This window comes from Oryx dammah, unplaced genomic scaffold (assembly GCF_014754425.2).
Source record: "Oryx dammah isolate SB20612 unplaced genomic scaffold, SCBI_Odam_1.1 HiC_scaffold_25, whole genome shotgun sequence".
NCBI lineage: Eukaryota > Metazoa > Chordata > Mammalia > Artiodactyla > Bovidae > Oryx > Oryx dammah.
In genome coordinates, this window is record NW_024070209.1 from 99,495,580 (window position 1) to 99,515,564 (window position 19,985).

At 55.5% G+C, this 19,985-nt stretch overlaps 1 protein-coding gene across 1 annotated transcript in view; it reads left to right on the forward strand.

Moving 5' to 3' along the window:
* HMCN2 (hemicentin 2) overlaps window positions 1-19,985 on the forward strand; it is a 175,892-nt gene that overhangs the window by 119,511 nt on the left and 36,396 nt on the right. Inside the window, exons 49-66 of the mRNA XM_040225390.1 lie at window positions 323-514; window positions 2,264-2,437; window positions 2,550-2,663; window positions 3,169-3,311; window positions 3,678-3,828; window positions 4,418-4,636; window positions 7,042-7,155; window positions 7,792-7,979; window positions 9,162-9,258; window positions 9,995-10,156; window positions 10,347-10,460; window positions 11,235-11,437; window positions 12,135-12,216; window positions 13,930-14,061; window positions 17,047-17,190; window positions 17,283-17,442; window positions 17,531-17,655; window positions 18,521-18,704. Coding sequence (XP_040081324.1) covers window positions 323-514; window positions 2,264-2,437; window positions 2,550-2,663; window positions 3,169-3,311; window positions 3,678-3,828; window positions 4,418-4,636; window positions 7,042-7,155; window positions 7,792-7,979; window positions 9,162-9,258; window positions 9,995-10,156; window positions 10,347-10,460; window positions 11,235-11,437; window positions 12,135-12,216; window positions 13,930-14,061; window positions 17,047-17,190; window positions 17,283-17,442; window positions 17,531-17,655; window positions 18,521-18,704 — 2,698 coding nt within the window. The remainder of the gene's footprint in view (window positions 1-322; window positions 515-2,263; window positions 2,438-2,549; window positions 2,664-3,168; window positions 3,312-3,677; window positions 3,829-4,417; window positions 4,637-7,041; window positions 7,156-7,791; window positions 7,980-9,161; window positions 9,259-9,994; window positions 10,157-10,346; window positions 10,461-11,234; window positions 11,438-12,134; window positions 12,217-13,929; window positions 14,062-17,046; window positions 17,191-17,282; window positions 17,443-17,530; window positions 17,656-18,520; window positions 18,705-19,985) is intronic.

Consider the following 19,985-nt stretch of genomic DNA (forward strand, 5'->3'; position numbering starts at 1 on the left):
TGGGGTGGGGTGGGTAGATGAATGGATGGATGGATGGGTAGGTGAATGGATGGATGAAGGAATAATTTGCCTTTATGTCTTGCCTGTCTGTACCAAGCCATCCCTGCCCACAACCTGGGAAAGGAAATGGTAACCAAATCACATAGGAAAGGGTCCAGGCCAGATCTGATGGCTGCTTCTGTGTCTTGCCCTGCCGCACGGGCCCCTGGACTGAAATGGAGAACGATGTCTCCCACTCCATCTCGGAGCAGCCTCTGACCTCTGGTTTGACCTGGTGAAAACCTACTGAATCGTTTGACCTGCCTCTCCCCTCTGCATATAGGCCACCCACAGCCCAAGGTCACATGGTTCAAAGACGGCTGGCCCCTGGCTAGTGGAGACGCCCACCACGTTTCTCCAGATGGAGCCCTCCTGCGGGTCCTCCAGGCCAACCTGTCTAGTGCGGGCCACTACTCCTGCATTGCAGCCAACACCATAGGGGAAAAGACCAAGCATTTCCAGCTTAGTGTCCTAGGTGAGTGCCGAACATCGCCTGGTGACCCTAGGTTCAAGCAGAAGGGAAAAGCAAGGTGACCAGCTCCTTGCGGGCAGCTTCCCACAGAGCGCTTTTACTTTTGTTTCTTCCATGTCAGCAACAACAAAAGGAATAATAGTGGGTATATTGGGTAATCATCTACCACGAGCCAGACATTTGGACAGTCCTGATTGCCTGATTAGTTGAATGGGGGGCACACATGGGGTCTTAGTTAGTCGACTAGGGATCGAAGCCAAGCCCTGTGCTCTGGAAGGCAGAGTCCTAACCACTGGACCACCAGGGAGTCCCCTGACTGTCCTAGGAGGTGGGAGATGTGCTTGTCCCCCGGTCACCAATGAAGCTGTGAGGCTTAGAGAGGTGACAAGACTCCAGGCCTCAGGGTGGGGGCTTACACCCAGGCAGTCATTCTCCCAAGAGCCATCAGCATGAACTGTCTCATTAGGAGAAGCAGCGCTCTAGAAGATTAGACAGATCTGTTTTTCAAAATGCTGTTGGTGGGACTTCCCAGATGGCTCAGTGCTAAAGAATCCGCTTGCAATGCAGGAGACACAGGAGACCCAGGTTCGATCCCTGGGTCGGGAAGATCCCCTGGAGGAGGACATGGCAACCCACTCCAGCATTCTTGCTTGGAGAATCCCATGGACCAAGGAGCCTGGCAGGCTGCAATCCATGGGGTCGCAAAGAGTCAGACATGACCGAAGTAACTTAGTGTGCACAGCACACACAAAACTTCCCTAGAAGCCCAGCGGTTGAGAATCTACCAGCCAATGCAAGGGACAGGTTCAATCCCTGCTCTTGGAAGATTCCACATGGCCTGGGGCAAGTAACCCTGTGTGCCACAACTACTGAGCCTGAGGTCTAGAGCCTGCAAGCTGCAATTACTGGGCCTGCACACCCTAGAGCCCGAGGTCTGCTACAGGAGAAGCCACCGCAAAGAGAAGCTTGTATAGCCTGTGTAGCTGTGACCCCTCGTCACAGCTAGAGAAAGCCCGCATGTAGCAACAAAGACCCAGAGCAGCCAAAATTAATTAATAAAAAATAAAATAAACTGCTGTTGGTAAAAAGGAGGGTCCCCAGCAAGAGCTGAAAGAAAATATTTGGTGACCAATGAAAGCAGAGCTATTTTACTCAGCAGAGAACAAAACTCCACCCCTACCTCTGCTCAGAGCAGGGTACAAATCGGAACCACACACAGAACTGGGAAGACTGTGGTTAAATTAGTAGTTGTCTGGATGTTAAGAGCAGCTTCCCAGGTGGCGCAGTGGTAAAGAATCCGCCTGCCAGTGCAGGAGACAAAGGAGACGAGGGTTCGATCCCTGGGTCAGGAAGAGCCCCTGGAGGAGGAAATGGCAGCCCACTCCAGTGTTCTTGCCTGGGAAATCCCATGGACAGAGGAGCCTGGCGCGCTGTAGTCCACGGGGTCATAAAGAGTCAGACACAACTGAGCCTACACACGCATGGATGTTTAAGAGCTTATTGGGGAAATAGAGGCAGACTTGACCAGCTTCCCCTGTGATAGTAAGGGAGAGCCTGGGCTCTGGGCCACCCAGGCCTGAATTGAAGTCTGGCCACACAGGGCATGGTTCCTCTGAGCCTCGTTTCCCATCTTTGTAACACAAACAACAATAGCACCGAAGCCCAGCACCAGGGTCTCAGACTTTTCCGGGTCCTCGGGCCCAGGGCGGGGGATCCCTGTTCAGGAGCGTGCTGCCCCCTGTCCCACCGCAGTGGTTCCCACCATCCTGGGAGTGACGGAGGACAGCGTGGACGAGGAGGTGACTGTGACCATCAACAACCCCATCTCTCTGATCTGCGAGACGCGGGCCTTTCCTGCCCCCACCATCACCTGGATGAAGGACGGGGCCCCTTTTGAGGCCTCGAACAACATCCAGCTGCTCCCAGGTGATGCCCTCGAGGGGATGGGGGGGGCAGAGGGGGCAGGTGACACGTCACCAGGCTGGGTCAGAGGCAGGGAGCCAGCGGGTGAGCCTGGCCACTGCCTTACCCCAAGCAGGCACCCACGGGCTGCAGATTCTGAATGCCCAGAAGGAAGACGCGGGCCAGTACACCTGCATGGTCACCAATGAGCTGGGCGAGGCCATGAAGAACTACCACGTGGAAGTCCTCAGTGAGTCAGGGACCGGCCAGGGCACCAGCTGGGTGGGCAGGAGGCTGCCCGAGAATGCCGGGGCTGCATTTGACACCCCAGGTGTCTTCATATGACTTGTCTCCTCTGATGGTCCCTGGCCAGCCAGGCCAGCTCAGTCCGTTTAGGGCCTAGAACTTAGGAGGAGGGAGCCAGTGAGTTAGGACTGGGTCACGTGGATGCCTAGACCCACAGCAGTCCTGGCTTCCTTCTGCCACTTGCACTGCAGAGCAATGATAGCGCCTGCAGCTGGAGAGCTGGTACCCCCGGAAGGGTCCCCAGAGGTCACCCCAGAAATCCCCCTGCCTCAGACCTGCCCTGTCCCATAACCAGCTCTCCCCAGGAGCGGGTGGGTTTCCAGGCTCCCTGTTCCTCTGCTCTGGAGAGCCAGCCCCCTCCATTTCTGGGATGGGCTTAGGGGCCGAGGGGTGCAGGGTCTCGGCACGTCTTCTCCCGGCCTGCTCCTCAGACTCCTTTACGGTTTCAGTCCCCCCTTCCATCTCCAAAGATGACCTCTTCGGGGAGGTCAGCATGAAGGAAGTGAAGACCAAGGTCAACAGCACCTTGACCCTGGAGTGTGAGTGCTGGGCCATGCCCCCGCCCACCATCAGCTGGTACAAGGACGGACAGGTAAGCTCAGGAGCCCCTGGCGGCCTCAGGTTCTCAGTCTGGGTACCCCTCATCTGCAGAACCTTCCAGAAAAGGCAGTCATAGCAGCAGGCCCCAGAGCTGTCCTGGGCCCTGCCCCGTCCTTTATATTTTAATAAGAAGTTCAATTCTTTATAGAAAACAAGTCTCACAAGCATGAAACCCTGTATTCACTCACTGAATTCTCTTCTAATTTTTACATTCTGTGAGTCTGGTGTTACAGAATTGTCAGGGTGCTCTGACCACTTTATGTGGTGTTTTAAAAACCGTGTGAAAATGGAAGTACTCTCATCTGGGTGCTTTCTAGCCCTCATTCCTGATTTCTGTCCCCTCTCTTTCCACCTCCAGCCCGTGACGCCCAACCAGCGTGTCCACATCCTCGGCGAGGGACGGCTGCTCCAGATCCAGCCCACGCAGGTCTCCGATTCGGGGCGATACCTGTGCGTGGCCACCAACGTGGCTGGCGAGGATGACCAGGACTTCAACGTGCTCATCCAGGGTGTGTGGGGCCACGGGGCGGGGGGTCAGTGGGACTTGGGGGGCGTCCGTGCTTCTGGGGCAGCCTGGCAGGAGGGCTCTGTTCTCATCGCTGTCGGCACGTCTGGCCCCCCTGAACCCTGGCCTGGGCTCTTTCATGAACTGACCTGGGGACCGGAACGTCACTGCTCCCCAGGCCTTAGTTTTGCCTTGGTAAAATTTGGATGATAAGGGAACTTTCCTGATGGTCCAGTGGTTAAGACTTCCCCTTCCAGTGCAGTGGGTGTGGGTTCCTGGTCTAAGAACGCAGATCCTACAGGCTCCTGGCCAAAAAAAAAAAAAAAAAAAAAAAGAGAAAAAAAGAATCAAAACTGTAAAAGAGACAATAAAGACTTTTTAAAAATGGTCTGCATCAGAAAAAAAGATCTTTTAAAAAAATTAGCTGATAACAAAGGAAAAAAGATCATTAAAAAAAACTGCTTTGATGGAAGGGATTGGCTCAATCAGTGGAATTCCCCTGCGCAGGGGAGGCTGGGATGGGAATTTCTGAGCAGAAGTTCTTGCCCATCTCTCAATGGTGTGTCTTGATGGCTTTGTCCCCCGCTCCCCAGTACCCCCGATATTCCAGAAGGTGGGTGATGCCACTGAAGACTTTGAGACCCCGTTCCGGGAGGAAGAGGCCCGGGGTGGGGTGACGGAATACCGGGAGGTCGTGGAGAACAACTCCGTCTACCTGTACTGCGACACCAACGCGGTGCCAGCCCCGGAGCTGACCTGGTACAGGGGGGACCGCCCCCTCTCGGTCGAGGACGGGGTGTCTGTTCTGCAAGGTAGGCCACGGCGGCGTGGAAGAGCCGGCCCTTCACAGGCAGGCCCCAGGGCCACGCCCACACCGGAGCTGCTCCCCTCCGCCCTCCGCCCTTCGGTGCGGCCTGAGGTTTCCTGCCTGGTGCTTGCTGTCTGACCCCTGGCAGGGCATATGACAACTCTGGACCTCAGCCGCCTTTCATAAACTGGGGCTAGAAGTCCTTTACCTGTCTGAAGGCAAGAACAGGATCCCCTTCTGCCTCTGGTTAGAACAGAGGTCCTCATCTGCACCACGCCCACCTCTGGGATTGGAGATCTGCAATGTTCTGGCCCCTTTTTCTGGGGGGAGGGGGCAGTTCCTTTATTAAGACCCCAAATGTTGAAGAAGCTCTCATGGGGCTCTGATGCCCACCCAGGATCCAAGATCATGGCTCATGTGCCCTTAAAAAAAAATTATTCATTTTTAACTGGAGGATAGCCTCTTTACAGCACTGTGTTGGTTTCGGCCATATATCGACACGAATCAGCCGGAAGCATGCTCACGTCCCTTCCCTCTTGACTCTCCCTCCCACCTCCCATCCCTCTAGGTTGTCATGTGACCTTTTTATGTGTTTTTCCTGCTTTACATATTTATTTATTTAAAGTTGGGCTTCCCTGATAGCTCAGTTGGTAAAGAAACTTTTAAAGTTATTTGCTTTTTTGTTAAAAACATAAACACCTTTTCTCTTCTTTTATTTAAAATTTTTTTTAATTTTTGCAGTTTTGTCCTGGTTTCTGCCATGCAAAGTGCGAATCAGCTGTAATCACGCAGTACCCCTCCCTCCCTAGGCTCCTCCCCTTCCCCATTCCATCCCTCCAAGCCATCGCCGAGCACCAGGCTGGGCTCCGTGTGCTACACAGCAACTTCTCACCAGTTCTGCAGCTCATGGCTATTTTGTGTTTATGCTGATGCTACTTTCTCCATTTGTCCCACTCTCTGCCTCCCCGACTGTGTCCACAAGTGCAATCTCTACATCTGCGTCCCCATTCCTTCCCCACAAATAGGTTCATCAGTATCAGTTTTCTAGATCCCATCTATATGCGTTAATGTACTACACTTGTTTTTCTCTTTTTGACTTATTTCACTATGTATATAACAAGCTCTAGGTTCACCCACCTCACTAGAACTGGCTCAAAGCCCTTCCTGTTTTATGGCTGAGCATATATTCCATTGTGTTTACGTACCACATGTCTTTCATTCACTTAGCAGTTGGTGGGCATCTAGGTTGCTTCCATGTCCTGCCTAAACAACTGCTTTATCTTAGAATAGTTTTTTATGGACGGCTTTGAATTAAAGGGCTCTGGGGATGGGGCTTAGAAACGCCTGGCTTCCCTGGCGGGGTCCAGGACTGGGAGGAATCCCAGACACAGAGCCAGATGGGGTGGTTGCCTGGCTCGCGGTCGCACGGTGCCCTGCCAGGCGCGGGTCAGTGGTGACGCTGGTGGTAGAGGGAAGAATGAGGTGGGCTGCAGGATGAACAGTCATGCCAGGGTTTGGACTTTGGTGCTTGTGAAAGAAGGCGACCCCTTGGAGATCTGGGAGAGGCTGTGCTTACAGAAAGATGTAATTGACCCACTGCCCTCTGGCCTGGGGACACAGAGAGCTCAGTCACATGCCGACCTCCAGTCCCACCATTGGCCTCTGACTCTGGCCACAGGACCCCTAATCCTGGGCACACAGCGCTCACAGTCACAGCTGACCTTAATTCTGGCCCTGATTATAGATTAATCTCACACATGAAGTGACCCCTCCCTTGACCATGGCCGCAGCCTCCCTAGTCCAGGTTACCATCCCTTGGCTCTGCATGTAATGAGCCCCTGGTTCTTGCTTACAGCCCGTCACATCCTGGGTCGGCCACCCCCAACCCAGGATCCTGAGCACACAGTGACCCTAACCCCACTCCTGCTAGACACCAGTTCCAGCCCCCTCGATGCCAGAGTCTGGCCCTGGCTGGCTCTCGATCACAGAGGGTCCCAGGTGACACCCCTCAAGAGCCCCCACCTCCAACCACTCCAGCCTCCTGAGAGCCTCTGCCCAGACATGTGCCCAGCTCTCTGCCTCTTCTCTCTGCCTTCATCAAGGAGCTGGGCTCAGCCCTGCCAGGTACTCTTAGGAAGCCTCAGTATTTCCATCTGTAAGATGGGAGTTGTGACAGCACACAGAGTCAGAGGCTGGATGAATGCTCAGCCCAGGGCCTGGCGCAGAGCAAGCCATTACTGCGCTTTAAGTGACCCTCTGGACCCGTGACCCGGGCACAGCAGGTGCTTCTCTGCATGTCACAGGTTATGTGAGGGGAGTGGAGCGGTGATGTGTCCCAGGTCCCCTCCAGGGGAATGGGCAGGTTGCTCGGTTCTTGCTCAGACCTCTGTCTCCCCCATGTCCCTGCAGGAGGCCGGGTCCTGCAGATCCCCCTGGTACGGGCGGAGGATGCGGGAAGGTACTCGTGCAGGGCCTCCAACGAGGTGGGCGAGGACTGGCTGCACTACGAGCTGCTGGTACTGAGTGAGTGGCCTGGCCTGGGGGTGGGCAGGGTGGGAGGCTCAGGTCTAAGGCCCCATGAAGGCCCCCTACCTCCAGAAGGGGGCCCAAGTAGAGAGCAGGTGTAGTCCTGCCGTTCTCCAAAGTGGATGATGCAGGGCTTTCGAGCTCAGACTCTGAAACCAGACTGGACTAGGTTCAGATTCCAAGTGAGCTGCTTCCTGGGGCTTCCCTGGTAGCTCAGACAGTAAAGAGTCTGCCTGCAAGGCAGGAGACATGGGTTCCATCCTCGGGTTGGGAAGATCCCCTGGAGAAGGGAATGGCTACCCACTCCAGTATTCTTGCCTGGAGAACCCCAGGAAAAGGGGAGCCTGCTGGGCTACGGTCCATGAGATTGCAGAGTTGGACATGGCTGAATGACTCAGCACACATGAGCTGCTTGCTAGCTGTGTGACCTTGAGTGAATCACAGCCCTCTCTGTGCCCTAGATTCCTTAGCCGTCTCAGGGCTCGGAAGGGCTTGGTGGGCAGGGTTCAAGGAGCCCCAGCCAGCACCTGGCACCAAGAGCTCTCGTCTCCACTCTCGTCTCCACGCCCTGCTCCTCCTGAGGCCTTTCCCAAGGAGGCTGCCCACTCCTCACCCTCTTCTCCCCGCCCCCAGCCCCACCTGTGATCCTGGGTGAAACGATGGAGCTTGTAGAGGAGGTCACCATCAATGCCAACAGCACCGTCAGCCTGTATTGCCCAGCCCTGGGCAACCCGGCACCCACCATCTTGTGGCTCCAGAACGGGCTGCCTTTCTCCCCAAGCCCACGGCTGCAGGTCCTGGAAGACGGGCGAATCTTACAGGTCAGGGCGACCCCCGCAACCCCTGCTCAGGCTTAAGGCAGTGGCTGACTTCCCTGGTGGTCCAGCGGTTAAGACTCTGCCTTCCTTCCCATAAAGGGCTTGGGTTCAATCCCTGGTTGGGGGGTGGAACTAAGATCCCTCATGCTGCAGGGTATGGCCAAAAATACTTTTTTAAAAAAACTTATTTAAAAACAAAAGCAAAAAAGACTCTGTGTTTCCAGTGCTTCCACTGCAAGGGGGCATGGGTTCAATCCCTGGTTGGAGAACTAGGATCTCACATGCCCTGTGGCAAGATCAAAAAATAAGTAAATAAAGATAGCTGCTGCAGCAACTCAGTTCTGTTTGTCTGGGGACCAATGAACTGCCATCATCTGAAGCTCTTTGCTTGGAACTGTGTTGGAACCCCGGGGATTTAATTCAAGGTTTCCTGGGTCGGGAAGATCCCCTGGAAAAGGGATAGGCTACCCACTCCAGTATTCTTGGGCTTCCCCTATGGCTCAGCTGGTAAAGAATCTGCCTGCAATAAGGGAGACCTTGGTTTGATCTCTGGGTTGGGAAGATCCCCTGGAGAAGGGAAAGGCTACCTACTCCAGTAGAGAATTCTGTGGACTGTATAGTCAGTCCATGGGGTCGCAAAGAGTCGGACACGACTGAGCGACTTGCACTTGCACTTTCTTTCACTTTTACTTATTTAATTCACCAAAGAATCATATGTGAGGAGCCTTGTAGGGCTGCTTGTGGCCCCTGAAAAGGAGCAGAGGCTGGCACACCTCAGCCAGCGTGGCACAGGGAAGCCTTCCTTAGGAAGGCTGTCGGCTACCCAGAGAGCCGTGCGGGCACCTGGGACCTCAGGCAGCACCTCGGGCCCCCAGCATCCAGACACCCCTACATGGGACCCCTAGAGCCCAGCACAGCACAGAGCACCCCCCTTGGGGCTGGGGAGGCGACTGTTATCATCGCCCAGTTTGCTACAGGGACTCATCTGTCAGCCTCACAGCCCCGAATGTCACAGAAAGCCCTGGCTGGACGTGGGGTGACCTCCCTAAGCATTGCTCCGTGTAGACAAAGGTGGTCTTCTGAGGGGGCTCCGCCTGGTGCCGGCCGTGCCTGGGATGGGTGGGAGGGAGCCCTCGTGGTTCCTGGGGGGCCCAGAGCCACCAGGCTGGTGGCATGCACCCCCAGGTTTCCACGGTGGAAGTGGCTGATGCTGCCAGCTACATGTGTGTGGCCGAGAACCCAGCGGGCTCTGCGGAGAAGCTCTTCACACTCAGGGTGCAAGGTGAGCCGGGCAAGCGGGCAACCCCCGCGGGTTCCCCAGCTGAGCAAGGGCTGGTCCTCTGGGTTGGCTCTGGCGTACTCCGTGGGTTCACCAGGCAGGCAGGCAGAGCGCCGTGGCCCTTCCAGCGTCCTGGGCCCTCGGCCTGTGCCAGCCTTACCCCAGGACAGAGAGCTCTGGGGGACCCTGGCCACTAGACCGTCTTAAGCAACTTCGAAGGCTCTCAGAAGAATGAGGTCTTTCCAGCACCATGATTGATCACTTACTATAAAGGCACTTACTTTCCTGGGCTCAAAGCCGAGAGGTAGGCCCCATTTTAGGGCCATGGAAACAGGCTTGGAGACTCAGTGGGGGTCTCCCCGCCCCCAGAGTCGGCCCTCTCAACCTCTGTGTTCCTGTGATATGTGCATCTCAGGGGCTGAGAGCTCCGGCTCCAGACATAGGGCAACTGTGGCCTCAGGGCAGAGGGATGACAGCACTGGGCACTCAGGTCTAGGACTCACGCCTGAATTGAATGGATATTCTGGCCCTGCCACTGAGCAGCTGAGTGACCTTGGAAAAATGACTCTCCCTCTCTGATCTCTGAGCTCTGCGTTCTCCTCTACAAGATGAGGAAGACGAACAGGAGGGTGAAGCGCCAGGAGCCCCAGAAGGCCCTGTGCGTCGCCCTGTGGCCGTCGGCTCCCTGCCAGTCTGTATGGTCACGTCTTTCTTTATTTCGGTGGCCCCGCGGGGACAGTCCCACCACGAATCGCAGGTCTGAACCCGGAGCAGATCACCGCTACCCTCAACAGCAGCGTCTCCCTGCCCTGTGACGTCCGTGCTCACCCCAGCCCCGAGGTCACTTGGTACAAGGACGGCTGGACCCTCCCCCTGGGAGAAGAGGTCTTCCTCCTGCCTGGTGGGTAAAATGAGGCTGAGGGCCCAGCTCGGAGGCTCTATGGGGAAGCTGAGTAGCCTCCCCAAATCTGGGATAGAATTGGGGGTCTGGGAGGGCTTTAGGATTGTGGGCGTGGGATCTGGGGATGGGGGCCTGTCCACTGGTGCCAAGCGCTGGCTCCCCCCCGCCCCCCCACCACCACCCCTTGCAGGCACCCACACCCTGCAGCTGACTCGGGTTCAGCTCTTGGACTCTGGGATGTACATGTGTGAGGCCCTCAATGCTGCCGGCCGAGACCAGAAGCTGGTGCAGCTTAGTGTGCTGGGTATGTGCCGTCTGTCCCCCCACCTGCACTACCCCCCACTCCTTCCATCAGCCTCACACCCCTCCACCAGCACAGTCAGGAGAGGGGCAGCCGGCCCCGGGGGAGCCTGGGACACACTGTGCCATCTGCTGCAGTGGGGTCTAGGGGCACCGTGGGGTTAGGTTCCTGGTTATTAGACTCGGACGCCCTTGGGTTTGAAATTCAGCTGTGTGCTTCCTTGCTCTGTGACCTTGGTCAAGTCACTCTTCCTCTCTGAGCCTTGAGTCTCCCATCACTGAAAGGTGATGGTTGGTTTAAGGATTAGATGGTGGTGTGTGAGCATGTAGCCCAGTGCCAGGGCTTCCCTGCTGGCTCCCTGGTAAAGAATCTGCCTGCCAATGCAGGGTTCAATCCCTGGGTCGGAAAGATCCCCTGGAGGAGGAAACAGAGCCCCACTCCAGTATTCTTGCCTGGGAAATCCCATGGACAGAGGAGGCTGGCAGGCCACACAGTCCATGGGGTTGCAAGAGTCAGACTCGACTGAAGTGACTCAGCATGCATGTACCCCAACTGGGAGGCTGAGCCCAGAGAGGGCAAGAGGCACTTCCCAGGTCACCCAGCAGGTCCTCAGTGTGCTGGCCTGGATTCTCTTAGTCCAGCCCCCTGGGTCACTGCAATCCCCTGGGGTGAGGTCCGCTGTGTGACCCTTTCTCTCCATAGACGGTTAACCTGCAGGGATGTTGGGGAAGACAGGGGAAGGCCTCGGCCCCTCACTCAGCTCGTCTCCTGCCCCAGTCCCCCCCACCTTCCGGCAGGCACCCAGCAGACCCCAGGATGCGGTCCTGGTGAGTGAGGGGGACAAGGCCGTCCTGAGCTGTGAAACAGACGCGCTCCCCGAGCCGACTGTGGCCTGGCAGAAGGATGGGCAGCCCCTGGTCCTGCCAGAGCGATTCCAAGCTCTGCTGGGCGGGCAGAGGCTGGAGATCCAGGATGCCCAGGTGAGCTGTCTGGAGGTGCAGGCGGCCCTGGGCAGCCCTGGAGACGTCACCTCCTTGTGTGCCAGGGGCAGGTGGGCAGCTGGGTGGCAGGATGTGGGGCCTGCTGCCTCCTCGGCCTGGAGAACCCCAGTCTAAGGTCATGAGCAGCCTCGGGGGCGGGAGATGTGGAAAGGGCACTGGACCCCAGGTCTGGCTCAACACTGACCCACAGAACGGCTTCGAGCAGATCCGGGCCCTGCCGCCTGCCTGTTTCCCCGGGATCCAGAAGCCTCTCCAGGCCCCTCTGGTTTTCACTCCCGGGGACTCGGTTCCACCTGCCTACCCCTGTCCCTGGTGTGGATTAGATACCCACAAGCGTTCACTGGGTGAATATTCACTGTTCCTCTTGAACTGTACCCAGGGCTCCCCTCTCCGGGTTCAGCTTCATCCCCACAGTGAGGGAACCTTCTCCCCCTGGCTCAGCTGACACGGAGACCCAGGGAGGGCGAGGTCTGGGTCCTCTGCACCCACCTTCTCTCGTCCCTCCTGCATCTCTAGGATTTGGGAAAGGCCAGAAGTTCCCATCTCCTCTTGGGCCTCCCAAGCATGACCAGTATACTTGGGGAGTCCTGCTCTGGAAGGTTCTGGGGCCTGGAGGTTTTGGGGGAGCCCACCCCAGCCACATGCACACTGTCATCACATGCCCTCTCTGTCCCAGGTGTCGGATAAAGGTTTATACAGCTGTAGAGTCAGCAATGCAGCCGGGGAGGCCATGCGGGCATTCAGCCTCACGGTCCAGGGTAAGCTGGGGAGCAGCCTGCGAGCACCACTGTGGGACCCTTGGCAGCACATGGAGCTACCAAGGGTGGGAAGGGCAGTGGCTGAAAAGGGAAGTGTGTTGCTGAGTGTTTAGGGCACAAGATCTGGAATTGAAAAGAGCAGGACCGGTACAGGACTCCACTGATGACTAGCTCTGAGTGACCTTGTCCCTTTGAGCCTCAGATTTACCTTCAGTAAAAGGAGCCAAAGATAGGACCTGCCTGTTAGGCATGCAGAAAGTGCTCCATCTATGGTCTGCCATGACTGTCTAGAAATGGCTGGGCACCAGGCCCAGGATGGGAGCACTGGGACAGAGCCCTAAGAGAGCAGACCTCGGAGTCGTGGGACCATGTCCTCCCCACCTGAACCCTGAGGCACCTGCCCTAGCAGCCCAAGGTGGAACACAGATGGGCATTTCATTGAGTGTGGCTCAAGCTGGGGGTGAAGGGAGAGCTTGTTGGAACTGCCTAGGGAAGCAAGGGATGAAGGCTTGGCCAGATTTTCTTGTGGTCAGATGTTGTGTCAGTTAGGGAAAAGACTCAGCTGTGTAACAAAAAGACCCCAAAATATAGTGCATCAAGGAAGAGAGAAGTTTGCCTCTCTCATCCAAAAGCCTAGAAGTGAGCATCTGGGCTGGAGGGTAGCTCTGGACTTACCAAGTGCTACTTTAGGGACCAAGGTCCTTCCATCCTATTGATCTCCCATTCGCCGAGGCTTGCCCCTGTCTGCATTACATCTTTGGGCTTTCCCGGGTGGCACTAGGGGTAGAGAAACTGCCTGCCAGTGCAGGAGACATAAGAGACTCAGGTTCAGTCCCTGAGTCAGAAAGATGCCCTGGAGGAGGGCGTGGCAATCCACTCCAGCATCCTTACCTGGAGAATCCCATGGACAGAGGAGCCTGGCAGGCTACAGTCCATGGGGTCGCAAAGAGTCAGACACGACTGAAGTGATTCAGCATACACACGTTGCATTGTATCCCAGCTGGTGAAGCAGAATGAGCAGACACAGAGAACCTGAGCAGCTGGCCACAGCAGGCTGCAAAGGAGACTGGGAAATGTAGTTTCTGCCTGAGTGACCCTGTGCGAGATGGGAAGGACAGGTAGAGAGACACCAGCTATCTGCTGCCGATGCCAAAGCCTGCAGCTTCTGTACCACAGGGACAGTGCATGGATCCAATCCTGACCATACTGAATACCAGTGTTGAAAATTATTGATACCAGGTCTGCTGCTGCTTAAAGCCCATAGCTCCTTCTCCTGATGCCCACCTTGATGAACAGGGAGAGGGTGGAATGTCTGGCCCTTCAGAGAGATGTTTCATCCTGAGCACAGCCATCTGTGTTCCACTGGCAGTGGCTGCCTGTGGTGCATGACTTCATGCTGGCTGAACAGGAGAGAGTGTTGGGATCAATTAGTGATGTCTGCCCTGGCATAGGTTAATGCCTGCTGGTACAATAGTCACATATTTACCATCCTTGGGCTAAGTGGTCCCCCTCTGGGCTCTGCTTTGTAAATGTTTTGAAATAGCCAGCTGCTGGTCGTATTTACATTTGTGGATAAAACAACTCATATCCGCATCAATGGCAAAACATAAAATGTCAGCTCCTAACCACAGGAAGGCATCCCTGATTGGCCCAAGAGGAAGGAAGTAGGGGGCAGAATCATAAGATTCTGGGAATCTGGCTTCTCTCCTGCAGCGCCCCCAACATTTGAGAACCCAGAGACGGAGTCGGTGAGCCAGGTGGCTGGGAGCCGCCTGGTCCTGAGCTGTGATGTGTCCGGGGTCCCTGCACCTACTGTCACTTGGCTGAAGGACAGGATACCTGTCGGTGAGTCCATCAGTCCTTATCATTTTGCTGCCAAGTATTTCTTCGTTTGGCGTTCTCTTGGCACCTCAGCAGTAAAGAACCTGCCTACCCATGCAGGAGACACAGGTTAGATCCTCAGGTCGGGAAGATCCTCTGGAGAAGGGAATGGCTACCCACTCCAGCATTCTTGCCTGGAAAATCCCACGGACAGAGGAGCCTGGCGGGCTACAGTCCACGGGGTCACAAAAGAGTCAGACACAGCTTGGTGACTAAAACAGCAACAACAAATTTCTTTATTTAATGAAATGGCAATGAAAACAGAAGGGGATAGTTGGGTTTGTAACTTTACTTGCTTGGCAAAATCAAAAGCTGGCAGCACCTTGTTGATCCGTTCCCCCATTTGTCTCTCAACCCTGTTGGCCTTGAAATCCCAACATTGAGGACCATTCACATGGGGGCTTGGTGGCTCCTGTGTTTGTGTCCACAGGACAGAAACACAGAGTGGGTGCTGAGGGTACAGCTGGCCTGACCCTGGGCTCCACATTGGCCCCCAAAGCCGCTCCTTCTCCAGCACCTCAGCTCTGTCCAGCCCAGCTGTTGGTTACCCCTATCCAGGTCTGCATCCTTGCCCCACTCTTACTCTCCCCCAACCCACCCACCCATCAGTCAGTAGGTGCCTCGTCTTGTCAACGTAAACATCTCTGGAGCCAGCCCTGCTCTCCACCCTTGGCCTTTCCCATCTCAGCCCCTATGGTCTGCATCCCTGGGTGAGGGCACAGCCCCTACACTCATCTCCTGGGCCCCGTCCAGGGCCTCACTGCAGGCTGCACTGGGGCAGAAGGGATGGCAAAGGGCGGGTCTGGGTGTGTCAGTTATCTGTCGAAAATCCTTCCATGGCTGCAGGCCTCAGGACCACAACCCAGGAGGCCCGTCGGGGCCAGGGCCCACTGGCCAGGCCCACCCCGCTCCATCCTGCTCTGTGCTCCAGACAGACCCAGCTGCTCTCAGCTCCTTGCATATGCCTGTGTCTGTCTGTCTCTCTCAATAACAGCTTTACTGAGATACAATTCACATACTATACAATTTACCCAATTAAAATGTGTAATTCAATTGTTTTTTGTGTATTCACATATCCACAATCAATTTTGGAGCATTTTTTTAACTGTATATTTTATTTTTCCTTGTTTATTGTAGTATAGTTGTATAGTTGATTTACAATGTTGTGTTAATTTCTGCTGTACGGCAAAGTGATTCAGTTATGTGTGTGTGTGTGTGTGTGTGTGTGTGTGTGTGTGTGTGTGTGTGTGTAGGCTTCCCAGGTGGCTCAGTGGTAAAGAATCTTAAAGAATCTGCCCGTCATTGCGGGAGATGTGAGTTTGATCCCTGGGTGGGGAAGATCCCCTGGAAAAGGAAATGGCAGCCCCCTCCAGTATTCTTGCCTGGAGAATCCCATGGACAGAGGCGTCTGGTTGGCTACTATCCATGGGGCGCAGAGTCAGACACACTGACCATGCATGCATGCCTATACACACACACCCACCCACACACACACACACACACACACTTTTTAATATTCTTTTCCATTATGGTTTATCACAGGGTATTGAACAATTCCCTGTACTATACAGTAGGACCTTCCTGTTCATAATTTTGGAACATGTTTATCACCCGAAGGAAATCCCTTACGCATTACCTTCACTCATAGCCACTCTAGCCTTAGACAGCCCCTAACCTCGTTTGTGTTTATAAATCTGCCTGTTCTGGACACTTCATGTAACATGTGGAATCACAACACGTGGCCTCTTGTTCCATTTAGCACTGTGTTTTCAAGGTTCATCCGAGTTGTCGCTTGTGTCAGTTCTTCATTCTTTACGTTTTTTTTTCCCATTCATTTTTATGGTTGAATGTTCCACTGTGTGGATCTGTCACAGTTTGTTTGTCCATCTGCCAGTCGATGGCCTTTGTGTTGTTTCCACCTTCAGCTGTGAGGGATAACACGCGTGAATGTTCTTGCACAAGTGTGTGGTGTACGCTTTCCTTCCTCTTTGATATATGCCTGGCAGTGGAGTTGCTCTGGACTCTCTTCTCTCTGGCCTTCAGCTCCTGGCACATGTTGTTTCCTTCCTGAAATACCCACCCTGGGCTCCCTGAACCGCCTTCACTTTCACCTGGCTGATTCAGACCCACTTTCCAGTCTCAGCTGAGACTCACCTCCTCCAGAAGCCTGGCCTCGTCTCTCCAGGCTCCGTCAGAGTTCCACAGGGCCGGGCACATGGGCTTGTGCCTGTTTCGCTGTCTCTGATGCATTTTGATCTCCTTGAGGACAGGGACCACATTTCAGCTGTCTTTGATTCCTGAGCTCACTGTTGGATTTGTAGTAGTTGCTCAATACATTTTGTGCTGAAGGGCTGGCTGGACAGATGAGGATCTGAGAGAGGGCAGATCAGCCTGGGCTGGTGCAGTTGGAGAAGGCTTTGGGGCAGAGGTGCCACTGGAGAACACGAGGGGGAAGCATTCCAGTCTTGGGGGGTGTGCAGCCTGAGCAGAGGCTCAGAGGAGCCCCTCACTTGATTCACATCAAAGTCAGTGAGTGACTGGTTTGCTGTGATCCACGGGGGTGGAGGGAAAGACTGGAAAGGAGGTGGGAGATGAGCTGGGCCTGAGAGTCAACAGGAAGAGGAGCAAGTCCTAGACAGTAAAGGGAGTGGGATCCCTTGGGGAGAAATGTCCCCAGTGGAAGGGTGTATGGAGAGGTTGGTTATAAGGACTGGCGCAATCTAAGGCACCCAGGCTGGGGAAGGCTGTGATGTGTCTGCGCCTCAGTTTCCCTGTGAGCATAAGAAAAGGGTGGGTAATTCAAGGGTTCCCGGGGTGCTTCCAGCCTTGTGAGTGGGGATCAACCACCCTCCCAGGGAGTCACGTGACTTTTGTGTCTGGGCCCAATGATGGCACCTGGGGTGATGGGTCTGAGCAGGTGACGTCCAGGCCTGCCCCGCCTTCCTGCAGAGAGCAGCATGGCACGTGGTGTGGTCTCCCGGGGGGGCCGCCTCCAGCTGAGTCACCTGCAGCCAGACCAGGCTGGTACCTACACGTGCGTGGCCGAGAACACCCAGGCTGAGGCCCGCAAGAACTTCGTGGTGGCCGTGCTGGGTACGTCCGCACCCTGAGCCCCTCCCGTGTCCCACGCCCCCCACACCAGCCCCAGCCTCTGCCCCAGGGCCTCACCACAGCCCCTGCCACAGTGGCCCCCCGGATCCGGAGCTCAGGCACCACTCAGGAGCACAGCGTCCTGGAGGGGCAGGATGTGCAGCTGGACTGTGAGGCCGACGGGGAGCCTCCCCCTTACGTGGTCTGGCTGAAGGATGGCGGCCCGCTGGACGAAAGCGTGGGCGCCCACCTCTGGTAAGGCCCGGCCGGCACCCTCCCCATCCCAGGAGGCGAGCCTGCATGTCCTCACACACCTGCCTCTGGCTCTCTCTCCCTGTGACAGGTTCTACCTGAATGGCAGCTCCTTGGTGCTGAAGGGCCTGAGGGCCTCGGACTCGGGTGCCTACACCTGCGTGGCCCACAACGCAGCCGGCGAGGACGCCAGGCTCCACACTGTCAATGTGCTGGGTGAGCAGCCTAGGGCGAGGAGAGGCAGGCAATACAGCCGTCCCAGAATGGCAGCAGCCCAGCCAACACGGGGCCTCCACTGGGGTGTCTGGAGGGTGCAGACAGGGCCCTGATGGGGGGGAGGCACGTGATGAATCCCCATCCAAGCCCCCTCTGTGAGCCAGGCCTGTCTGGCCTTTCTGGGCCTCTGCCTCATCCTTAGGCTGGGGCACAACTGCTCCAGGGGTACAGCGAGCAAGTCAGGGGATAAAGGAGAGACACCGTGGGTGTCATCTTCACTGGGAGTGGATGTGGTTCCAAGACCACGTGGTGATTGCCACGTGGTGATTGCAGTGGCAGAGGTCTAGGTATCAGTGCCATCTCCTGGGACTTCCCTGGGGGGAGCCCACCTCCCCTCCCCTGACCCCCTCGCTCTTGTTGTTGTTCAATCGCTCGCTCGTGTCTGACTCTTTGCGACCCCATGGACTGCAGCATACCAGGCTTCCCTGTCCTTCACCATCTCCCAGAGTTTGGGCAAACTCATTGTCCATTGAGTCTGTGATGCCATCCAACCATCTAATCCTTTGTTGCCCACTTCTCCTGCTGCCTTCAATCATTCCCAGCCTCAGGGTCTTTTCCAATGAGTCAGCTCTTTGAATCAGGTAGCCAAAGTATTGGCCCTTCGGCATCAGTCCTTCCAATGAATATTCAGGATTGATTTCCTTGAGGATGGACTGGTTTGATCTCCTTGCAGCCCAAGGCACTCTCAAGAGTCTCCTTTAGCACCACAGTTCAAAAGCATCAGTTCTCGGGTGCTCAGACTTCTTTATGGTCCAGCTCTCTGACCCCGTCACTGCTCCTTCTCTCCTCTCTGCCCGCCCACCAGTGCCTCCCACAATCGAGCAGGGGCCAGAGGGTTCAGGGACCCTGGTGCACAGGCTTGGCGATCTGGTGAGCATGGCGTGCCCTGTCCGGGGCTCCCCACCCATCCACGTGAGCTGGCTCAAGGACGGCCTGCCCCTTCCGCTCTCCCACCGCACCCACCTCCACAGCTCTGGCCGCACCCTCCGGTAAGGCAGTGGTTCCCCAGCCCACCAGTCAGTATCCCAGACATCCTGCTCAAACAGCTTGCTTAAAAACACAACTGAGTGGCTTTTAGACTGAAAATAATATAAACATATAGAAGTTTTTGACGAGGGGAACGAGAGGCTCCAAATGGAACTCCAGAAATGAAAGTGACCTCTGCCCTCAGGTTTTCACAGCCCGGTAGGGGAGGCACAGATCCGGGTGATGACATCCAGTTGCACTTGACTCAGCCTAGCCCTGGTAGGAGAAATCAGGGAAGGCTTCCTGGAGGAAGGTGCCTGAGCAAAGTCTTCACGCCTTCAGCAGCACTTCTGGAGTGCTTGCTGTTCCAGGTGCAGTTCCAGGCACTGGGGTGGAGCAGTGAGCGAGACAAAGCCTCTGCTCCTGCAACTGTGGGGATGGTAAATAAATGAGTATAAAAGTGACATGTCATAAGAGATGTGTGCTCGGGTAAGGGAGTAGGAAGTGTCCGTGGAGGGTACAATTTTAGGGTAGCTGGCGGTAGGCACTCAGAAGAGATGACACCTGAGCAGATGTGGAAGGAGGTAAGAAGGAGAGGTGAGTGGATTCCACGGGAAAGAGCTTCCAGGTAGGAAGAGCAGGTTCAAAGGCCCTGAGGTGTGCATGTGGCTGTGCGTTCTAGGAACAGAGTTGGAGGGTCGGTGAAGGGAAGGTCTGTCAGGCGACATAGGGCTTTGTAAGTGCTTCAAAAGACTTGGGTTTTCCTAAGGAGAGAAGGGGAGCCCTGGAAGGGTTTTCAACGGAGAAGCCTCGTAATTGTGGCTCGACTTTTGTGTCTGTGGTAAAATACACATAAAAGAGCATGGAAGAATTGATGCTTTTAAGCTGTGGTGTTGGAGAGGACTCTTGAGAGTCCCTGGGACTGCAAGGAGATCCAACCAGCCCATCGTAAAGGAGATCAGTCCTGAATATTCATTGGAAGGACTGATGTTGAAACTGAAACTCCAGTACTTTGGCCACCTGATGCAAAGAGTTGACTCACTGGAAAAGACCCCGATGCTGGGAAAGATTAAAGGCGGTAGGAGAAGGGGATGACAGAGGATGAGATGGTTGGATGGCATCACAGACTCAGTGGACATGAGTTTGAGTAAACTCCAGGAGTTGGTGACGGGCAGGGAGGCCTGGTGTGCTGCAGTCCATGGGGTCGCAAAGAGTCGGACACGACTGAGCGACTGAACTGAACTGAACACATAACAGAGAATCTGGCCTTTGTAAGCGCACTGTCCAGTGGCGTTGAGGACATT